Below are 22,875 nucleotides of genomic sequence, written 5' to 3'. Positions count from 1 at the left end.
CCTGAATTCTTATTATATCTTCATCTACTGCAGTAAAATAAGTTAATAATAAGTAATAATACCCTTCCTGGTTTATTTTAATTTTTATCTTTGCTATACATATCTTTCATGTCCATGCACTCAAGAGACGATTCTTAAAGACATTCACAAACAACTCGGCTTGGGGTTTGAGAAATGGCTTGGGGTTCAAAGGATTACTTTTGATAGGTTTTGTATGCACTTAAATGCCTGGGGTAGATGTCTTCCAATAATATCAGACTTGCTTGTTAACTCTCAAGTGACAGTTTGTTATCAGATTGCCGTTGCCATGCCAGAAAGTCACCGGGAAACAGCCGATGTTATAGGTTATAAAAGTTGCACAGACCACCATAGCGGTACAGCAAATAACTGATGAGCTTTGGACCGCCAAACACGGCACATTTCTTTAAAGGTGGTGTATAAAATGTATATCGTTTGTTAAAAAGTGTTATAGTATTGAAAAATGTTACAGTATAGTATTATAAAATGAATCATTTAAAATGTATTTCACCCTGAATGTATATACTGTCCAAGTTATATTACTCGTCAGGCTGAAAGTGGACCGGTTGTGGACCGGTAGACTGAACAGGTTGTTAAGCTGTTTGTTTTGTACAGGCTTGTAGGAGGCGATGGAAAACAGATCATACAGATACGAGATCCTCAGGATTGAAGGATTGCGGATCACACCTTACTCCGCTTATCCGGTGTTCGTTCTTCTTTTCCTGATCTATGTGTTCATTATGGTATCGAACATTGGCATTGTCATGATGATAGCAATGCAGAAATCTCTTCACAAACCAATGTACCTTCTCTTCTGTAACCTCCCTGTGAATGATGCACTCAATGCTACCGTTGTACTTCCTGGTTTACTCAAATACATCTTGGTGGAATCTGACAGGTATATCAGCTATGCCGCTTGTGTAATTCAAGCCTTTGGGGTTCACACATTGAGCACAAATTCCCACACTATATTAATAACCATGGCTTACGACAGGTACGTGGCCATATGCGAGCCGTTACGATACCACACCATAATGACTAACAAAATGGTTGTAGGTCTGTCTGTAACAGCATGGGTGACTTCTACTGTCATGATCTTGATCATATTGGCCCTCACTATAAGGCTCTCTCATTGTACTTCAATGATATCAAATCCCTACTGTGACAATCCTTCTCTGTTTAAACTTTCTTGTGAGGATGTGTCTTTAAATCAGATCGTTGGTTTATTTCTCTCTGTCGTGTTTTGGATTATCTCGGTATCGTCGATCAGTCTGACTTATCTAAAGATCGCACAGGTTTGTCTAAAAAATCGAAACAGCACACTGAAGAGCAAGGCTATAAAAACATGCAGCACCCATCTGATTGTGTATCTCATTTTCTTTGGATGTGGCTGTACTGTGATCATTTTGCACCGTTTCTCAGCTCATGAGGGACTTCGAAATCTGGCCAGTGTCTTAATTTATGTTATTCCTCCAAGCCTCAACCCAGTCATATACGGCCTTCAAACCAAAGAAATAAGACATGGGATTGAGCAGATGTTCCTGAGAAGGAAAGTCCTTCCAGGATGATTTCCTTATTATTGAGTAAATATAGAAAGTATACTATAATATATATTGTTATGTATATGAATGAAGTGTTACAAAAATGTAAGTATTGCAAGCAGAATGACTGGCAATAATGGCATGTTATACAAGAAAAAAAATTCATATATATATATATATATATATATATATATATATATATATATATATATATATATATATATATAATGGATAAATTTTTACAATGTAGCCCATTTCTACTGTTTTATCGTCCCAGATAAAGTGAGATTAAGTATTATCTTGTCTATTATTTTTTATTCAGATTTTCACTAGATATACCTATATTACCTGTCAAGATGTTTGCTTATAAAATATATTGCCCAGTACTGTGCAAACGTCTGGTGTAAAGAAATGCTGTAAAGCAAAGACGACCTCAAAACTAATGAAATTGGTTCTAAAAAATACATTTAAAAAACCCACACAAAATACTATAAAGAGCAGTAAACAGCTCTAAATGAAACAAAGACAATATTTAATATGAAAATCTTTTGCCTTAAACAATACTTCAGTGGTCTTAGGTACACTTGGTGTAGTTTGAAGAAATTGGCTGGTAAGGTTTTCTAAGTATCTTGTAGAATCTGCTATATTTATTCTGGAGAATTTGAGTGTCACACATATGTTACCTTCCTTACTGACATGAAAACATTTCTGTGTAAGATTTCGTTATTTTATGGGAAAGTAATGTCTGGAATTCTGTTTTTATTTTTTTTATGTTTTTTACTGATTCAATAATGCAGAAGTCATAAAATAATAATCTGTAAATATATATATATATATATATATATATATATATATATATATATATATATATATATATATATATATATATATATAATTTATGCAGCACTGTACATCCGAAATTAAATTATTAAATGGCCAACAATCTTTGAAATGTATAATCTATGCTGAATGTAATGCCAAATGCATATTATTCTATTTATTTTATATACATATTACCATTTGACCTGTATATTAAAAAGTTACTAAAAATGTTCACACTTGTTTTATTTGTCCTTGTTTACATTTGGACGTTTCTGTGGCTTTTAACAGAGAATGTTGTAATGAACATGAAACAATTAGAATAAATTGGTCTGGAATTGTTTAATAATCAAATGTAGTGTTGGATGAATCTTTAGTGTTTGTAGGCACTGTAACAGTCAATATCTAAATGAGGAGTCTGGTGTCACATGGAAATGGAAATAATAATAATAATCATCATCATCATTAGATTATATTCCACTTTTCAAGTTAAAGTACCACAGGTATAATTTTCAAGAAAGAAATAGATTATGTTTCTTCATTAAAGATCACAGTTGCAGTGTTTTAGTATTTAGTTTGCCATCCTTCTTTCACAGAAATTACTGAAATGTCTGAGCATGGAATTAAAAAGTTTCCTCCAAGTTTCGAGAAACAAAACTTTCAGTTCATCCACACTAGAGCATCAGCAATCTGCTCGTTTCATCTTCACTGCATCCCATCGATGCTCTACAAGTTTTAGGTCAGGGCTATTCTTTCAAAAGATGGCTGGTGCTTTGGATCCTTATTCTGCTGAAAAATCCACTTCTGTTGCTTGAATAATTTCTTTGTTGTTTTCTGCAAGTTTGCATCCACGATGTCTTTGTAGACTTCTGAGTTTGTGATGCCATCAGTGAACATAAGCTCACCAACAGTAATGTAGAACGAAAAAAAAAAAAAAACAGCCTTTCCACTTCCATGTTTTATTGTACCTACAGTGTAGTTTGGTTGGAATTCATGTCCTGGCTTTCTCCACACAAACACTCTACCCTCACATCCATCCAAGTTCATTTTACATTGACGGCATTTAGCAGACGCCCTTATCCAGACTTACATTTATCTCATTTGTACAACTGAGTATATGAGGGATAAGGGCCTTGCTCAAGGGCCCAGCAGTGGCAGCTTAGTGGTACAGGGATTTGAACTCATAACCTTAAGGTCAGAAGTCCAATGTCTTAACCACTAAGCTGCTACCACCACCACAAGATCAATTTGGATTCATCTGAAAAGAACATAGCTCTCCAGAAGCTGATGTCTTTCTGTGCATGTTCTTTTGTTAATTTTACCCTTGCTTTCTAATTCTTGAGGCTGATTCATGTTTTCCAGCACATTACTCTCCCTACGTAACCATGCTCATTGATCCAGTTTTGAATAGTTTGTGCTCGAGTTCTATCTGGCCATTTTCATTGATGTCTGAAGCTATTTTTTATCATGTATCCAACGGTGGAATAAGCAGGATTTAGTTTTCTGCTGATCTAGTGAATAGAGTGGTCTTCGTTCTGCAAACAGATAATGCTGGACCTCTTCTGAAAAAAATAATTCCCTCTTAGCCCTTTTTGCAATTGCTTCTAACCAACTGGTTTAAAGTAGTAGCGAGAGGGGAGACACCCCAACTCCATTCAGTGGCACTGAATGCCCTCTTGAAGGATTCCTACTTCAGTGCCAGTTTTATTTTTAGAGCCTGTTGGACCCCAATCCTGTGGAGAGGCAGTGGCTAAGGGTCCTGGTCACCACAAGAAACCTTGGCCTAGGAAGCGTAGCCAATTTCGTTTGCTCCTGAGTGGTCTACAGGAAGAGCGACCTAAGCCTCAAACATGACGGCCTTCCCTACAGAACTCCCTCCAGAGGCAGACGGGGCAGCCACTACAGCTGAGCTCCAGCCAGAGGGCAACATAGCGGCCTCCCCTGCAGAACTCCCTCCAGAGGCAGACGGGGCAGCCACTACAGCTGAGCTCCAGCCAGAGGGCAACATAGCGGCCTCCCCTGCAGAACTCCCTCCAGAGGTAGACATGGCAGCCTCCACAGCCTAGCCAAGGCCAGAGATCCAGCTCCTTCCAGAGGCCGATGGCATGGATTCCACGCCCTACTACTGCCTGAGGCCAATGGCGCAGCCTCCCAAGTCCTCCTCACTCCTGAGGCCAATGGCGCAGCCTCCCAAGTCCTGCTCACTCCTGAGGCCAATGGCGCAGCCTCCCAAGTCCTGCTCACTCCTGAGGCCAATGGCGCAGCCTCCCATGTCCTGCTCACTCCTGAGGCCAATGGCGCAGCCTCCCATGTCCTGCTCACTCCTGAGCCCAATGGCACAGCCTCCCAAGTCCTGCTCACACCTGAGGCCAATGGCGCAGCCTCCCAAGTCCTGCTCACTCCTCAGGCCAATGGCGCAACCTCCCAAGGCCTGCTCACTCCTGAGGCCAATGGCGCAGCCTCCCAAGTCCTGCTCACTCCTCAGGCCAATGGCGCAGCCTCCCAAGTCCTGCTCACTCCTGAGGCCAATGGCGCAGCCTCCCAAGTCCTGCTCACTCCTGAGGCCAATGGCGCAGCCTCCCATGTCCTGCTCACTCCTGAGGCCAATGGCACAGCCTCCCATGTCCTGCTCACTCCTGAGGCCAATGGCGCAGCCTCCCAGGTCCTGCTCACCCCTGAGGCCAATGGCGCAGCCTCCCAGGTCCTGCTCACCCCTGAGGCCAACGGCAAAGCCTCCCAAGTCCTGCTCACTCCGGAGGCCAATGGCGCAGCCTCCCAAGACCTGCTCACTCCTCAGGCCAATGGCGCAGCCTCCCAAGTCCTGCTCACTGCTCAGGCCAATGGCGCAGCCTCCCAAGTCCTGCTCACTCCTCAGGCCAATGGCGCAGCCTCCCAAGTCCTGCTCACTCCTCAGGCCAATGGCGCAGTCTCCCAGGTCTTGCTCACTCCTGAGGCCAACGGCAAAGCCTCCCAAGTCCTGCTCACTCCGGAGGCCAATGGCGCAGCCTCCCAAGTCCTGCTCACTCCTCAGGCCAATGGCGCAGCCTCCCAAGTCCTGCTCACTGCTCAGGCCAATGGCGCAGCCTCCCAAGACCTGCTCACTCCTCAGGCCAATGGCGCAGCCTCCCAAGTCCTGCTCACTGCTCAGGCCAATGGCGCAGCCTCCCAAGTCCTGCTCACTCCTCAGGCCAATGGCGCAGCCTCCCAAGTCCTGCTCACTCCTCAGGCCAATGGCGCAGTCTCCCAGGTCTTGCTCACTCCTGAGGCCAACGGCAAAGCCTCCCAAGTCCTGCTCACTCCGGAGGCCAATGGCGCAGCCTCCCAAGTCCTGCTCACTCCTGAGGCCAATGGCGCAGCCTCCCAAGTCCTGCTCACTCCTCAGGCCAATGGCGCAGCCTCCCAAGTCCTGCTCACTCCTCAGGCCAATGGCGCAGCCTCCCATGTCCTGCTCACTCCTGAGGCCAATGGTGCAGCCTCCCAAGTCCTGCTCACACCTGAGGCCAATGGCGCAGCCTCCCAAGTCCTGTTCACTCCTCAGGCCAATGGCGCAGCCTCCCAAGTCCTGCTCACTCCTCAGGCCAATGGCGCAGCCTCCCAAGTCCTGCTCACTCCTCAGGCCAATGGCGCAGCCTCCCAAGTCCTGCTCACTCCTCAGGCCAATGGCGCAGTCTCCCAAGTCCTGCTCACTCCTGAGGCCAATGGCGCAGCCTCCCAAGGCCTGCTCACGCCTTGAGCCCTACAATGAGGCCTCTCATGTCATGGTCCTGCCTGAGGCTGACAATGTGGCCTCCCAAAACTTGCTCATGACTAAGGCTGACGGCGAAGCCTCCCAAGTCCTGTTCATGCTAGAGGCCGACAGAGGGGCTTTGTCTTTACTTTCTGGATCAACTGGTTGTTGTTGTTGTTATTAATTATTATTAATAATAATAATATGATGATGATGATGATGACGACAAATATTGGCTACAATCTTCTGTCCATACTCAAGATACTCAGGAATCTTAAAAACTCTTAAAAACTTTAAGAAACACACAATTTTCAAAACAAACATTCAGAAATGGCTTGGGGTTCAGAGGGTTAATAGACTTTCCATATGCTTTGTACGTGTGTAACTGCCCTGGGTAGCTTTCCTCCAATAATATTCGACTTCTTTTTTTTAACCCTCATGCGACGCTTTGTTATTATTGTAATTATCAGATTGTTTGTTCGGCATCTCGGAATGTTCCCAGGACACGTTATAGATTATAAAAGTTGAACAGACCACCACAGTGGTACAGCAAGTTACTGAGGAACTGTGGAAAGACAAATACAGTCAAATTTATTTTAAGGTGGGGTATAGCAGCAATATATATTCATATTCTTCTCATTTTTGAAAAATATTTTTTAAATAATGTATTTATCTCACATCCTCTGAAAATTCAACAGCTGTTTACAGGAAAAAAAAAACTGTTTAAACTTTATTTCTGAAAGTGGACCTGGGTAAGACTGAACAGGTTGTTAAGCTGTTTGTTTTGTACAGGCTTGTAGGAGGCGATGGAAAACAGATCATACAGATACGAGATCCTCAGGATTGAAGGATTGCGGATCACACCTTACTCCGCTTATCCGGTGTTCGTTCTTCTTTTCCTGATCTATGTGTTCATTATGGTATCGAACATTGGCATTGTCATGATGATAGCAATGCAGAAATCTCTTCACAAACCAATGTACCTTCTCTTCTGTAACCTCCCTGTGAATGATGCACTCAATGCTACCGTTGTACTTCCTGGTTTACTCAAATACATCTTGGTGGAATCTGACAGGTATATCAGCTATGCCGCATGTGTAATTCAAGCCTTTGGGGTTCACACATTGAGCACAAATTCCCACACTATATTAATAATCATGGCTTACGACAGGTATGTGGCCATATGCGAGCCGTTACGATACCACACCATAATGACTAACAAAATGGTTGTAGGTCTGTCTGAAACAGCATGGGTGACTTCTACTGTCCAGGTCTTGATCTTATTCTCCCTCACTATAAGGCTCTCTCATTGTACTTCAACGATATCAAATCCCTACTGTGACAATCCTTCTCTGTTTAAACTTTCTTGTGAGGATGTGTCTTTAAATCAGATCGTTGGTTTATTTATCACTGTCGTGTTTTGGATTATCTCGGTATCGTCGATCAGTCTGACTTATCTAAAGATCGCACAGGTTTGTCTAAAAAATCGAAACAGCACACTGAAGAGCAAGGCTATAAAAACATGCAGCACCCATCTGATTGTGTATCTCATTCTCTTTGGATGTGGCTGTACTGTGATCATTTTGCACCGTTTCTCAGCTCATGAGGGACTTCGAAATCTGGCCAGTGTCTTACTTTATGTTATTCCTCCAAGCCTCAACCCGGTCATATACGGCCTTCAAACCAAAGAAATAAGACAGGGGATTGAGCAGATGTTCCTGAGAAGGAAAGTCCTTCCAGGATGATTTCCTTATTATTGAGTAAATATAGAAAGTATACAATGATATGTATTGTTATGTATATGAATGAAGTGTTACAAAAATGTAAGTATTGCAAGCAGAATGACTGGCAATAATGGCATGTTATACAAATATATATATATATAGCATGGATAAATTTATACAATGTAGCCCACTTCTACTGTTTTATCTGCCCAGATAAAGTGAGATTAAGTATTACCTTGTCTATTATTTTTATTCAGATTTTCACTAGATATACCTATATTGCCTGTCAAGATGTTTGCTTATAAAATATATTGCCCAGTACTGTGCAAACGTCTGGTGTAAAGAAATGCTGTAAAGCAAAGACGACCTCAAAACTAATGAAATTGGTTCTAAAAAATACATTTAAAAAACCCACACAAAATACTATAAAGAGCAGTAAACAGCTCTAAATGAAACAAAGACAATATTTAATATGAAAATCTTTTGCCTTAAACAATACTTCAGTGGTCTTAGGTACACTTGGTGTAGTTTGAAGAAATTGGCTGGTAAGGTTTTCTAACTATCTTGTAGAATCTGCTATATTTATTCTGGAGAATTTGAGTGTCACACATATGTTACCTTCCTTACTGACATGAAAACATTTCTGTGTAACATTTCGTTATTTTATGGGAAAGTAATGTCTGGAATTCTGTTTTTATTTTTTTATTTTTTTTACTGATCCAATAATGCAGAAGTCAAAAAATAATAATCTGTAAATATATATATATATATATATATATATATATATATATATATATATATATATATATATATATATAATTTATGCAGCACTGTACATCCTAAATTAAATTATTAAATGGCCAACAATCTTTGAAATGTATAATCTATGCTGAATGTAATGCCAAATGCATATTATTCTATTTATTTTATATACATATTACCATTTGACCTGTATATTAAAAAGTTACTAAAAATGTTCACACTTGTTTTATTTGTCCTTGTTTACATTTGGACGTTTCTGTGGCTTTTAACAGAGAATGTTGTAATGAACATGAAACAATTAGAATAAATTGGTCTGGAATTGTTTACATTTGGACGTTTCTATGGCTTTTAACAGAGAATGTTGTAATGAACATGAAACAATTAGAATAAATTGGTCTGGAATTGTTTAATAATCAAATGTAGTGTTGGATGAATCTTTAGTGTTTGTAGGCACTGTAACAGTCAATATCTAAATGAGGAGTCTGGTGTCACATGGAAATGGAAATAATAATAATCATCATCATCATCATTAGATTATATTCCACTTTTCAAGTTAAAGTACCACAGGTATAATTTTCAAGAAAGAAATAGATTATGTTTCTTCATTAAAGATCACAGTTGCAGTGTTTTAGTATTTAGTTTGTTATCCTTCTTTCACAGAAATTACTGAAATGTCTGAGCATGGAATTAATAAGTTTCCTCCAAGTTTCAAGAAACAAAACTTTCAGTTCATCCACACTAGAGCATCAGCAATCTGCTCGTTTCATCTTCACTGCATCCCATCGATGCTCTACAAGTTTTAGGTCAGGGCTATTCTTTCAAAAGATGGCTGGTGCTTTGGATCCTTATTCTGCTGAAAAATCCACTTCTGTTGCTTGAATAATTTCTTTGTTGTTTTCTGCAAGTTTGCATCTACGATGTCTTTGTAGACTTCTGAGTTTGTGATGCCATCAGTGAACATAAGCTCACCAACAGTAATGTAGAACGAAAAAAAAAAAAAAAAACCTTTCCACTTCCATGTTTTATTGTACCTACAGTGTAGTTTGGTTGGAATTCATGTCCTGGCTTTCTCCACACAAACACTCTACCCTCACATCCATCCAAGTTCATTTTACATTGACGGCATTTAGCAGACGCCCTTATCCAGACTTACATTTATCTCATTTGTACAACTGAGTATATGAGGGATAAGGGCCTTGCTCAAGGGCCCAGCAGTGGCAGCTTAGTGGTACAGGGATTTGAACTCATAACCTTAAGGTCAGAAGACCAATGTCTTAACCACTAAGCTGCTACCACCACCACAAGATCAATTTGGATTCATCTGAAAAGAACATAGCTCTCCAGAAGCTGATGTCTTTCTGTGCATGTTCTTTTGTTAATTTTACCCTTGCTTTCTAATTCTTGAGGCTGATTCATGTTTTCCAGCACATTACTCTCCCTACGTAACCATGCTCATTGATCCAGTTTTGAATAGTTTGTGCTCGAGTTCTATCTGGCCATTTTCATTGATGTCTGAAGCTATTTTTTATCATGTATCCAACGGTGGAATAAGCAGGATTTAGTTTTCTGCTGATCTAGTGAATAGAGTGGTCTTCGTTCTGCAAACAGATAATGCTGGACCTCTTCTGAAAAAAATAATTCCCTCTTAGCCCTTTTTGCAATTGCTTCTAACCAACTGGTTTAAAGTAGTAGCGAGAGGGGAGACACCCCAACTCCATTCAGTGGCACTGAATGCCCTCTTGAAGGATTCCTACTTCAGTGCCAGTTTTATTTTTAGAGCCTGTTGGACCCCAATCCTGTGGAGAGGCAGTGGCTAAGGGTCCTGGTCACCACAAGAAACCTTGGCCTAGGAAGCGTAGCCAATTTCGTTTGCTCCTGAGTGGTCTACAGGAAGAGCGACCTAAGCCTCAAACATGACGGCCTTCCCTACAGAACTCCCTCCAGAGGCAGACGGGGCAGCCACTACAGCTGAGCTCCAGCCAGAGGGCAACATAGCGGCCTCCCCTGCAGAACTCCCTCCAGAGGCAGACGGGGCAGCCACTACAGCTGAGCTCCAGCCAGAGGGCAACATAGCGGCCTCCCCTGCAGAACTCCCTCCAGAGGTAGACATGGCAGCCTCCACAGCCTAGCCAAGGCCAGAGATCCAGCTCCTTCCAGAGGCCGATGGCATGGATTCCACGCCCTACTACTGCCTGAGGCCAATGGCGCAGCCTCCCAAGTCCTCCTCACTCCTGAGGCCAATGGCGCAGCCTCCCAAGTCCTGCTCACTCCTGAGGCCAATGGCGCAGCCTCCCAAGTCCTGCTCACTCCTGAGGCCAATGGCGCAGCCTCCCATGTCCTGCTCACTCCTGAGCCCAATGGCACAGCCTCCCAAGTCCTGCTCACACCTGAGGCCAATGGCGCAGCCTCCCAAGTCCTGCTCACTCCTCAGGCCAATGGCGCAACCTCCCAAGGCCTGCTCACTCCTGAGGCCAATGGCGCAGCCTCCCAAGTCCTGCTCACTCCTCAGGCCAATGGCGCAGCCTCCCAAGTCCTGCTCACTCCTGAGGCCAATGGCGCAGCCTCCCATGTCCTGCTCACTCCTGAGGCCAATGGCGCAGCCTCCCATGTCCTGCTCACTCCTGAGGCCAATGGCGCAGCCTCCCAAGTCCTGCTCACTCCTCAGGCCAATGGCGCAGCCTCCCAAGTCCTGCTCACTCCTCAGGCCAATGGCGCAGCCTCCCATGTCCTGCTCACTCCTGAGGCCAATGGCGCAGCCTCCCAAGTCCTGCTCACACCTGAGGCCAATGGCGCAGCCTCCCAAGTCCTGTTCATTCCTCAGGCCAATGGCGCAGCCTCCCAAGTCCTGCTCACTCCTCAGGCCAATGGCGCAGCCTCCCAAGTCCTGCTCACTCCTCAGGCCAATGGCGCAGCCTCCCAAGTCCTGCTCACTCCTCAGGCCAATGGCGCAGCCTCCCAAGGCCTGCTCACGCCTTGAGCCCTACAATGAGGCCTCTCATGTCATGGTCCTGCCTGAGGCTGACAATGTGGCCTCCCAAAACTTGCTCATGACTAAGGCTGACGGCGAAGCCTCCCAAGTCCCGTTCATGCTGGAGGCCGACAGAGGGGCTTTGTCTTTACTTTCTGGATCAACTGGTTGTTGTTGTTGTTATTAATTATTATTAATAATAATAATATGATGATGATGATGATGACGACGAATATTGGCTACAATCTTCTGTCCATACTCAAGATACTCAGGAATCTTAAAAACTCTTAAAAACTTTAAGAAACACACAATTTTCAAAACAAACATTCAGAAATGGCTTGGGGTTCAGAGGGTTAATAGACTTTCCATATGCTTTGTACGTGTGTAACTGCCCTGGGTAGCTTTCCTCCAATAATATTCGACTTCTTTTTTTAACCCTCATGCGACGCTTTGTTATTATTGTAATTATCAGATTGTTTGTTCGGCATCTCGGAATGTTCCCAGGACACGTTATAGATTATAAAAGTTGAACAGACCACCACAGTGGTACAGCAAGTTACTGAGGAACTGTGGAAAGACAAATACAGTCAAATTTATTTTAAGGTGGGGTATAGCAGCAATATATATTCATATTCTTCTCATTTTTGAAAAATATTTTTTAAATAATGTACTTATCTCACATCCTCTGAAAATTCAACAGCTGTTTACAGGAAAAAAAAAACTGTTTAAACTTTATTTCTGAAAGTGGACCTGGGTAAGACTGAACAGGTTGTTAAGCTGTTTGTTTTGTACAGGCTTGTAGGAGGCGATGGAAAACAGATCATACAGATACGAGATCCTCAGGATTGAAGGATTGCGGATCACACCTTACTCCGCTTATCCGGTGTTCGTTCTTCTTTTCCTGATCTATGTGTTCATTATGGTATCGAACATTGGCATTGTCATGATGATAGCAATGCAGAAATCTCTTCACAAACCAATGTACCTTCTCTTCTGTAACCTCCCTGTGAATGATGCACTCAATGCTACCGTTGTACTTCCTGGTTTACTCAAATACATCTTGGTGGAATCTGACAGGTATATCAGCTATGCCGCTTGTGTAATTCAAGCCTTTGGGGTTCACACATTGAGCACAAATTCCCACACTATATTAATAATCATGGCTTACGACAGGTACGTGGCCATATGCGAGCCGTTACAATACCACACCATAATGACTAACAAAATGGTTGTAGGTCTGTCTGTAACAGCATGGGTGACTGCTATTGTCAAGGTCTTCATCATATTGGCCCTCTCAATAAGGCTCTCTCATTGTACTTCAACGATATCAAATCCCTACTGTGACAATCCTTCTCTGTTTAAACTTTCTTGTGAGGATGTGTCTTTAAATCAGATCGTTGGTTTATTTATCACTGTCGTGTTTTGGATTATCTCGGTATCGTCGATCAGTCTGACTTATCTAAAGATCGCACAGGTTTGTCTAAAAAATCGAAACAGCACACTGAAGAGCAAGGCTATAAAAACATGCAGCACCCATCTGATTGTGTATCTCATTCTCTTTGGATGTGGCTGTACTGTGATCATTTTGCACCGTTTCTCAGCTCATGAGGGACTTCGAAATCTGGCCAGTGTCTTACTTTATGTTATTCCTCCAAGCCTCAACCCGGTCATATACGGCCTTCAAACCAAAGAAATAAGACAGGGGATTGAGCAGATGTTCCTGAGAAGGAAAGTCCTTCCAGGATGATTTCCTTATTATTGAGTAAATATAGAAAGTATACAATGATATGTATTGTTATGTATATGAATGAAGTGTTACAAAAATGTAAGTATTGCAAGCAGAATGACTGGCAATAATGGCATGTTATACAAATATATATATATATAGCATGGATAAATTTATACAATGTAGCCCACTTCTACTGTTTTATCTGCCCAGATAAAGTGAGATTAAGTATTACCTTGTCTATTATTTTTATTCAGATTTTCACTAGATATACCTATATTGCCTGTCAAGATGTTTGCTTATAAAATATATTGCCCAGTACTGTGCAAACGTCTGGTGTAAAGAAATGCTGTAAAGCAAAGACGACCTCAAAACTAATGAAATTGGTTCTAAAAAATACATTTAAAAAACCCACACAAAATACTATAAAGAGCAGTAAACAGCTCTAAATGAAACAAAGACAATATTTAATATGAAAATCTTTTGCCTTAAACAATACTTCAGTGGTCTTAGGTACACTTGGTGTAGTTTGAAGAAATTGGCTGGTAAGGTTTTCTAACTATCTTGTAGAATCTGCTATATTTATTCTGGAGAATTTGAGTGTCACACATATGTTACCTTCCTTACTGACATGAAAACATTTCTGTGTAACATTTCGTTATTTTATGGGAAAGTAATGTCTGGAATTCTGTTTTTATTTTTTTATTTTTTTTACTGATCCAATAATGCAGAAGTCAAAAAATAATAATCTGTAAATATATATATATATATATATATATATATATATATATATATATATATATATATATATATATATATAATTTATGCAGCACTGTACATCCTAAATTAAATTATTAAATGGCCAACAATCTTTGAAATGTATAATCTATGCTGAATGTAATGCCAAATGCATATTATTCTATTTATTTTATATACATATTACCATTTGACCTGTATATTAAAAAGTTACTAAAAATGTTCACACTTGTTTTATTTGTCCTTGTTTACATTTGGACGTTTCTGTGGCTTTTAACAGAGAATGTTGTAATGAACATGAAACAATTAGAATAAATTGGTCTGGAATTGTTTAATAATCAAATGTAGTGTTGGATGAATCTTTAGTGTTTGTAGGCACTGTAACAGTCAATATCTAAATGAGGAGTCTGGTGTCACATGGAAATGGTAATAATAATAATCATCATCATCATCATTAGATTATATTCCACTTTTCAAGTTAAAGTACCACAGGTATAATTTTCAAGAAAGAAATAGATTATGTTTCTTCATTAAAGATCACAGTTGCAGTGTTTTAGTATTTAGTTTGCCATCCTTCTTTCACAGAAATTACTGAAATGTCTGAGCATGGAATTAAAAAGTTTCCGTAACAGTTGTGGTGGAAGTTTCCTCCAAGTTTCGAGAAACAAAACTTTCAGTTCATCCACACTAGAGCATCAGCAATCTGCTCGTTTCATCTTCACTGCATCCCATCGATGCTCTACAAGTTTTAGGTCAGGGCTATTCTTTCAAAAGATGGCTGGTGCTTTGGATCCTTATTCTGCTGAAAAATCCACTTCTATTGCTTGAATAATTTCTTTGTTGATTTCTGCAAGTTTGCATCCACGATGTCTTTGTAGACTTCTGAGTTTGTGATGCCATCAGTGAACATAAGCTCACCAACAGTAATGTAGAACGAAAAAAAAAAAAAAAACCTTTCCACTTCCATGCTTTATTGTACCTTTAGTGTAGTTTGGTTGGAATTCATGTCCTGGCTTTCTCCACACAAACGCTCTACCCTCACATCCATCCAAGTTCATTTTACATTGACATTTATGGCATTTGGCAGACGCCCTTATCCAGACTTACATTTATCTCATTTGGAGGCAGACATGGCAGCCTCCACAGCCTAGCCAAGGCCAGAGGTCCAACTCCTTCCAGAGGCCGACGGCGTGGATTCCACGCCCTACTACTGCCTGAGGCCAATGGCGCAGCCTCCCAAGTCCTGCTCAATCCTGAGGCCAATGGCGCAGCCTCCCAAGTCCTGCTCACTCCTTGAGGCCAATGGCGCAGCCTCCCAAGTCCTGCTCACTCCTTGAGGCCAATGGCGCAGCCTCCAAAGTCCTGCTCACTCCTTGAGGCCAATGGCGCAGCCTCCCATGTCCTGCTCACTCCTCAGGCCAATGGCGCAGCCTCCGAAGTCCTGCTCACTCCTGAGGCCAATGGCGCAGCCTCCCATGTCCTGCTCACTCCTGAGGCCAATGGCGCAGCCTCCCAAGTCCTGCTCACTCCTCAGGCCAATGGCGCAACCTCCCAAGGCCTGCTCACTCCTGAGGCCAATGGCGCAGCCTCCCAAGTCCTGCTCACTCCTCAGGCCAATGGCGCAACCTCCCAAGGCCTGCTCACTCCTGAGGCCAATGGCGCAGCCTCCCAAGTCCTGCTCACTCCTGAGGCCAATGGCGCAACCTCCCAAGTCCTGCTCACTCCTCAGGCCAATGGCGCAGCCTCCCAAGTCCTGCTCACTCCTCAGGCCAATGGTGCAGCCTCCCATGTCCTGCTCACTCCTGAGGCCAATGGCGCAGCCTCCCAAGTCCTGCTCACTCCTCAGGTCAATGGCGCAGCCTCCCATGTCCTGCTCACTCCTGAGGCCAATGGCGCAGCCTCCCAAGTCCGGCTCACACCTGAGGCCAATGGCGCAGCCTCCCATGTCCGGCTCACTCCTGAGGCCAATGGCGCAGCCTCCCAAGTCCTGCTCACTCCTGAGGCCAATGGCGCAGCCTCCCAAGACCTGCTCACTCCTTGAGCCCGACAATGCGGCCTCTCATGTCATGGTCCTGCCTGAGGCTGACAATGTGGCCTCCCAAAACCTGCTCATGACTAAGGCTGACGACGCAGCCTCCCATGATCGGCTCAAGCCTGAGATTGATGGCGAAGCCTCCCAAGTCCTGTTCATGCTGGAGGCCGACAGAGGGGCTTTGTCTTTACTTTCTGGATCAACTGGTTGTTGTTGTTGTTATTAATTATTATTAATAATAATAATAATATGATGATGATGATGACGACGAATATTGGCTACAATCTTCTGTCCATACTCAAGATACTCAGGAATCTTAAAAACTTTAAGAAACACACAATTTTCAAAACAAACATTCAGAAATGGCTTGGGGTTCAGAGGGTTAATAGACTTTCCATATGCTTTGTACGTGTGTAACTGCCCTGGGTAGCTTTCCTCCAATAATATTCGACTTCTTTTTTTTAACCCTCATGTGACGCTTTGTTATTATTGTAATTATCAGATTGTTTGTTCGGCATCTCGGAATGTTCCCAGGACACGTTATAGATTATAAAAGTTGAACAGACCACCACAGTGGTACAGCAAGTTACTGAGGAACTGTGGAAAGACAAATACAGTCAAATTTATTTTAAGGTGGGGTATAGCAGCAATATATATTCATATTCTTCTCATTTTTGAAAAATATTTTTTAAATAATGTACTTATCTCACATCCTCTGAAAATTCAACAGCTGTTTACAGGAGAAAAAAAAACTGTTTAAACTTTATTTCTGAAAGTGGACCTGGGTAAGACTGAACAGGTTGTTAAGCTGTTTGTTTTGTACAGGCTTGTAGGAGGCGATGGAAAACAGATCATACAGATACGAGATCCTCAGGATTGAAGGATTGCGGATCACACCTTACTCCGCTTATCCGGTGTTCGTTCTTCTTTTCCTGATCTATGTGTTCATTATGGTATCGAACATTGGCATTGTCATGATGATAGCAATGCAGAAATCTCTTCACAAACCAATGTACCTTCTCTTCTGTAACCTCCCTGTGAATGATGCACTCAATGCTACCGTTGTACTTCCTGGTTTACTCAAATACATCTTGGTGGAATCTGACAGGTATATCAGCTATGCCGCTTGTGTAATTCAAGCCTTTGGGGTTCACACATTGAGCACAAGTTCCCACACTATATTAATAATCATGGCTTACGACAGGTACGTGGCCATATGCGAGCCGTTACGATACCACACCATAATGACTAACAAAATGGTTGTAGGTCTGTCTGTAACAGCATGGGTGACTGCTAATGTCATGATCTTGATCATATTCTCCCTCTCTATAAGGCTCTCTCATTGTACTTCAACGATATCAAATCCCTACTGTGACAATCCTTCTCTGTTTAAACTTTCTTGTGAGGATGTGTCTTTAAATCAGATTGTTGGTTTATTTCTCACTGTCGTGTTTTGGATTATCTCGGTATCGTCGATCAGTCTGACTTATCTAAAGATCGCACAGGTTTGTCTAAAAAATCGAAACAGCACACTGAAGAGCAAGGCTATAAAAACATGCAGCACCCATCTGATTGTGTATCTCATTCTCTTTGGATGTGGCTGTACTGTGATCATTTTGCACCGTTTCTCAGCTTATGAGGGACTTCGGAATCTGGCCAGTGTCTTACTTTATGTTATTCCTCCAAGCCTCAACCCAGTCATATACGGCCTTCAAACCAAAGAAATAAGACAGGGGATTGAGCAGATGTTCCTGAGAAGGAAAGTCCTTCCAGGATGATTTCCTTATTATTGAGTAAATATAGAAAGTATACAATGATATGTATTGTTATGTATATGAATGAAGTGTTACAAAAATGTAAGTATTGCAAGCAGAATGACTGGCAATAATGGCATGTTATACAAATATATATATATATAGCATGGATAAATTTATACAATGTAGCCCACTTCTACTGTTTTATCTGCCCAGATAAAGTGAGATTAAGTATTACCTTGTCTATTATTTTTATTCAGATTTTCACTAGATATACCTATATTGCCTGTCAAGATGTTTGCTTATAAAATATATTGCCCAGTACTGTGCAAACGTCTGGTGTAAAGAAATGCTGTAAAGCAAAGACGACCTCAAAACTAATGAAATTGGTTCTAAAAAATACATTTAAAAAACCCACACAAAATACTATAAAGAGCAGTAAACAGCTCTAAATGAAACAAAGACAATATTTAATATGAAAATCTTTTGCCTTAAACAATACTTCAGTGGTCTTAGGTACACTTGGTGTAGTTTGAAGAAATTGGCTGGTAAGGTTTTCTAACTATCTTGTAGAATCTGCTATATTTATTCTGGAGAATTTGAGTGTCACACATATGTTACCTTCCTTACTGACATGAAAACATTTCTGTGTAACATTTCGTTATTTTATGGGAAAGTAATGTCTGGAATTCTGTTTTTATTTTTTTATTTTTTTTACTGATCCAATAATGCAGAAGTCAAAAAATAATAATCTGTAAATATATATATATATATATATATATATATATATATATATATATATATATATATATATATATATATATATATATAATTTATGCAGCACTGTACATCCTAAATTAAATTATTAAATGGCCAACAATCTTTGAAATGTATAATCTATGCTGAATGTAATGCCAAATGCATATTATTCTATTTATTTTATATACATATTACCATTTGACCTGTATATTAAAAAGTTACTAAAAATGTTCACACTTGTTTTATTTGTCCTTGTTTACATTTGGACGTTTCTGTGGCTTTTAACAGAGAATGTTGTAATGAACATGAAACAATTAGAATAAATTGGTCTGGAATTGTTTAATAATCAAATGTAGTGTTGGATGAATCTTTAGTGTTTGTAGGCACTGTAACAGTCAATATCTAAATGAGGAGTCTGGTGTCACATGGAAATGGTAATAATAATAATCATCATCATCATCATTAGATTATATTCCACTTTTCAAGTTAAAGTACCACAGGTATAATTTTCAAGAAAGAAATAGATTATGTTTCTTCATTAAAGATCACAGTTGCAGTGTTTTAGTATTTAGTTTGCCATCCTTCTTTCACAGAAATTACTGAAATGTCTGAGCATGGAATTAAAAAGTTTCCGTAACAGTTGTGGTGGAAGTTTCCTCCAAGTTTCGAGAAACAAAACTTTCAGTTCATCCACACTAGAGCATCAGCAATCTGCTCGTTTCATCTTCACTGCATCCCATCGATGCTCTACAAGTTTTAGGTCAGGGCTATTCTTTCAAAAGATGGCTGGTGCTTTGGATCCTTATTCTGCTGAAAAATCCACTTCTATTGCTTGAATAATTTCTTTGTTGATTTCTGCAAGTTTGCATCCACGATGTCTTTGTAGACTTCTGAGTTTGTGATGCCATCAGTGAACATAAGCTCACCAACAGTAATGTAGAACGAAAAAAAAAAAAAAAACCTTTCCACTTCCATGCTTTATTGTACCTTTAGTGTAGTTTGGTTGGAATTCATGTCCTGGCTTTCTCCACACAAACGCTCTACCCTCACATCCATCCAAGTTCATTTTACATTGACATTTATGGCATTTGGCAGACGCCCTTATCCAGACTTACATTTATCTCATTTGGAGGCAGACATGGCAGCCTCCACAGCCTAGCCAAGGCCAGAGGTCCAACTCCTTCCAGAGGCCGACGGCGTGGATTCCACGCCCTACTACTGCCTGAGGCCAATGGCGCAGCCTCCCAAGTCCTGCTCAATCCTGAGGCCAATGGCGCAGCCTCCCAAGTCCTGCTCACTCCTGAGGCCAATGGCGCAGCCTCCCAAGTCCTGCTCACTCCTGAGGCCAATGGCGCAGCCTCCAAAGTCCTGCTCACTCCTTGAGGCCAATGGCGCAGCCTCCCAAGTCCTGCTCACTCCTTGAGGCCAATGGCGCAGCCTCCCAAGTCCTGCTCACTCCTTGAGGCCAATGGCGCAGCCTCCCATGTCCTGCTCACTCCTCAGGCCAATGGCGCAGCCTCCGAAGTCCTGCTCACTCCTGAGGCCAATGGCGCAGCCTCCCATGTCCTGCTCACTCCTCAGGCCAATGGCGCAGCCTCCCATGTCCTGCTCACTCCTCAGGCCAATGGCGCAGCCTCCCATGTCCTGCTCACTCCTGAGGCCAATGGCGCAGCCTCCCAAGTCCTGCTCACTCCTCAGGCCAATGGCGCAACCTCCCAAGGCCTGCTCACTCCTGAGGCCAATGGCGCAGCCTCCCAAGTCCTGCTCACTCCTGAGGCCAATGGCGCAGCCTCCCAAGTCCTGCTCACTCCTTGAGGCCAATGGCGCAGCCTCCCAAGTCCTGCTCACTCCTGAGGCCAATGGCGCAACCTCCCAAGTCCTGCTCACTCCTCAGGCCAATGGCGCAGCCTCCCAAGTCCTGCTCACTCCTCAGGCCAATGGCGCAGCCTCCCATGTCCTGCTCACTCCTGAGGCCAATGGCGCAGCCTCCCAAGTCCGGCTCACACCTGAGGCCAATGGCGCAGCCTCCCATGTCCGGCTCACTCCTGAGGCCAATGGCGCAGCCTCCCAAGTCCTGCTCACTCCTGAGGCCAATGGCGCAGCCTCCCAAGACCTGCTCACTCCTTGAGCCCGACAATGCGGCCTCTCATGTCATGGTCCTGCCTGAGGCTGACAATGTGGCCTCCCAAAACCTGCTCATGACTAAGGCTGACGACGCAGCCTCCCATGATCGGCTCAAGCCTGAGATTGATGGCGAAGCCTCCCAAGTCCTGTTCATGCTGGAGGCCGACAGAGGGGCTTTGTCTTTACTTTCTGGATCAACTGGTTGTTGTTGTTGTTATTAATTATTATTAATAATAATAATAATATGATGATGATGATGACGACGAATATTGGCTACAATCTTCTGTCCATACTCAAGATACTCAGGAATCTTAAAAACTTTAAGAAACACACAATTTTCAAAACAAACATTCAGAAATGGCTTGGGGTTCAGAGGGTTAATAGACTTTCCATATGCTTTGTACGTGTGTAACTGCCCTGGGTAGCTTTCCTCCAATAATATTCGACTTCTTTTTTTTAACCCTCATGTGACGCTTTGTTATTATTGTAATTATCAGATTGTTTGTTCGGCATCTCGGAATGTTCCCAGGACACGTTATAGATTATAAAAGTTGAACAGACCACCACAGTGGTACAGCAAGTTACTGAGGAACTGTGGAAAGACAAATACAGTCAAATTTATTTTAAGGTGGGGTATAGCAGCAATATATATTCATATTCTTCTCATTTTTGAAAAATATGTTTTTAAATAATGTACTTATCTCACATCCTCTGAAAATTCAACAGCTGTTTACAGGAGAAAAAAAAACTGTTTAAACTTTATTTCTGAAAGTGGACCTGGGTAAGACTGAACAGGTTGTTAAGCTGTTTGTTTTGTACAGGCTTGTAGGAGGCGATGGAAAACAGATCATACAGATACGAGATCCTCAGGATTGAAGGATTGCGGATCACACCTTACTCCGCTTATCCGGTGTTCGTTCTTCTTTTCCTGATCTATGTGTTCATTATGGTATCGAACATTGGCATTGTCATGATGATAGCAATGCAGAAATCTCTTCACAAACCAATGTACCTTCTCTTCTGTAACCTCCCTGTGAATGATGCACTCAATGCTACCGTTGTACTTCCTGGTTTACTCAAATACATCTTGGTGGAATCTGACAGGTATATCAGCTATGCCGCTTGTGTAATTCAAGCCTTTGGGGTTCACACATTGGGCACAAATGCACACTATATATTAATAATCATGGCTTACGACAGGTACGTGGCCATATGCGAGCCGTTACGATACCACACCATAATGACTAACAAAATGGTTGTAGGTCTGTCTGAAACAGCATGGGTGACTTCTACTGTCCAGGTCTTGATCGTATTCTCCCTCTCTATAAGGCTCTCTCATTGTACTTCAACGATATCAAATCCCTACTGTGACAATCCTTCTCTGTTTAAACTTTCTTGTGAGGATGTGTCTTTAAATCACATCGTTGGTTTATTTATCACTGTCCTGTTTTGGATTATCTCGGTATCGTCGATCAGTCTGACTTATCTAAAGATCGCACAGGTTTGTCTAAAAAATCGAAACAGCACACTGAAGAGCAAGGCTATAAAAACATGCAGCACCCATCTGATTGTGTATCTCATTCTCTTTGGATGTGGCTGTACTGTGATCATTTTGCACCGTTTCTCAGCTTATGAGGGACTTCGGAATCTGGCCAGTGTCTTACTTTATGTTATTCCTCCAAGCCTCAACCCGGTCATATACGGCCTTCAAACCAAAGAAATAAGACAGGGGATTGAGCAGATGTTCCTGAGAAGGAAAGTCCTTCCAGGATGATTTCCTTATTATTGAGTAAATATAGAAAGTATACAATAATATGTATTGCTGTGATATATGAATAAAGTGTTACAAAAAAAAAAGTTAAATGCAAGCAGCTTGTTAAACAAGAAAAATAAACAGCACGGATGAATATTTATGTTGTAGACCGTTGCCACTCACAGATACACCGCTATAAGAGGAAGAAAATAAGAACTAAATGATGACATTTATTTGTAAGAATAATGTCCAGCTATTTCATCTTCCTTGATAGTGATAAAGTATTATTTTTGTTATGTTATTTTTTTACACTCTCTCTATTTTATTCTCTCTCACACACACACACACACACCTTGTAAAACATATATCCAATATTCGATTATTAAATAAACAGCAACCTTTGAAATATATA

General features: G+C 41.8%; 5 protein-coding genes across 5 annotated transcripts; all 5 read left to right on the top strand.

Annotated features, from left to right (window-relative positions):
* Positions 1 to 587: 587 nt before the first annotated feature.
* LOC128622743 (olfactory receptor 52N5-like) lies at positions 588 to 1,586 on the top strand. Its single transcript, XM_053649452.1, has one exon. The coding sequence runs from the start codon at positions 648 to 650 to the stop codon at positions 1,584 to 1,586; it is 939 nt and encodes a 312-aa protein (XP_053505427.1). The 5' UTR covers positions 588 to 647.
* Positions 1,587 to 6,902: 5,316 nt separating this feature from the next.
* Positions 6,903 to 8,560, top strand: LOC128622342 (olfactory receptor 52N5-like). The gene has a single exon (XM_053648768.1). The coding sequence runs from the start codon at positions 6,912 to 6,914 to the stop codon at positions 7,848 to 7,850; it is 939 nt and encodes a 312-aa protein (XP_053504743.1). The 5' UTR covers positions 6,903 to 6,911; the 3' UTR covers positions 7,851 to 8,560.
* Positions 8,561 to 11,886: 3,326 nt separating this feature from the next.
* On the top strand, positions 11,887 to 14,016 carry LOC128622357 (olfactory receptor 52N5-like). Its single transcript, XM_053648797.1, has one exon. The coding sequence runs from the start codon at positions 12,368 to 12,370 to the stop codon at positions 13,304 to 13,306; it is 939 nt and encodes a 312-aa protein (XP_053504772.1). The 5' UTR covers positions 11,887 to 12,367; the 3' UTR covers positions 13,307 to 14,016.
* Positions 14,017 to 16,222: 2,206 nt separating this feature from the next.
* On the top strand, positions 16,223 to 18,561 carry LOC128622341 (olfactory receptor 52N5-like). The gene has a single exon (XM_053648767.1). The coding sequence runs from the start codon at positions 16,913 to 16,915 to the stop codon at positions 17,849 to 17,851; it is 939 nt and encodes a 312-aa protein (XP_053504742.1). The 5' UTR covers positions 16,223 to 16,912; the 3' UTR covers positions 17,852 to 18,561.
* A 2,293-nt stretch (positions 18,562 to 20,854) lies between these two features.
* On the top strand, positions 20,855 to 22,504 carry LOC128622283 (olfactory receptor 1-like). Its single transcript, XM_053648660.1, has one exon. It carries the CDS (start codon positions 21,546 to 21,548, stop codon positions 22,482 to 22,484), a length of 939 nt encoding a protein of 312 aa, XP_053504635.1. The 5' UTR covers positions 20,855 to 21,545; the 3' UTR covers positions 22,485 to 22,504.
* The last annotated feature ends 371 nt before the right edge of the window (positions 22,505 to 22,875 follow it).

This window comes from Ictalurus furcatus, chromosome 18, assembly GCF_023375685.1.
Source record: "Ictalurus furcatus strain D&B chromosome 18, Billie_1.0, whole genome shotgun sequence".
Lineage (NCBI taxonomy): Eukaryota > Metazoa > Chordata > Actinopteri > Siluriformes > Ictaluridae > Ictalurus > Ictalurus furcatus.
The sequence above is the reverse complement of the archived record's forward strand: the minus strand, read 5'-3'. Positions and strand labels throughout refer to the sequence as shown.

Bases quoted from the DNA above. Each gene is read 5' to 3' on its own strand.
- LOC128622357 (XM_053648797.1), top strand. From the start codon at position 12,368: ATGGAAAACAGATCATACAGATACGAGATCCTCAGGATTGAAGGATTG.
- LOC128622283 (XM_053648660.1), top strand. From the start codon at position 21,546: ATGGAAAACAGATCATACAGATACGAGATCCTCAGGATTGAAGGATTG.
- LOC128622743 (XM_053649452.1), top strand. From the start codon at position 648: ATGGAAAACAGATCATACAGATACGAGATCCTCAGGATTGAAGGATTG.
- LOC128622342 (XM_053648768.1), top strand. From the start codon at position 6,912: ATGGAAAACAGATCATACAGATACGAGATCCTCAGGATTGAAGGATTG.
- LOC128622341 (XM_053648767.1), top strand. From the start codon at position 16,913: ATGGAAAACAGATCATACAGATACGAGATCCTCAGGATTGAAGGATTG.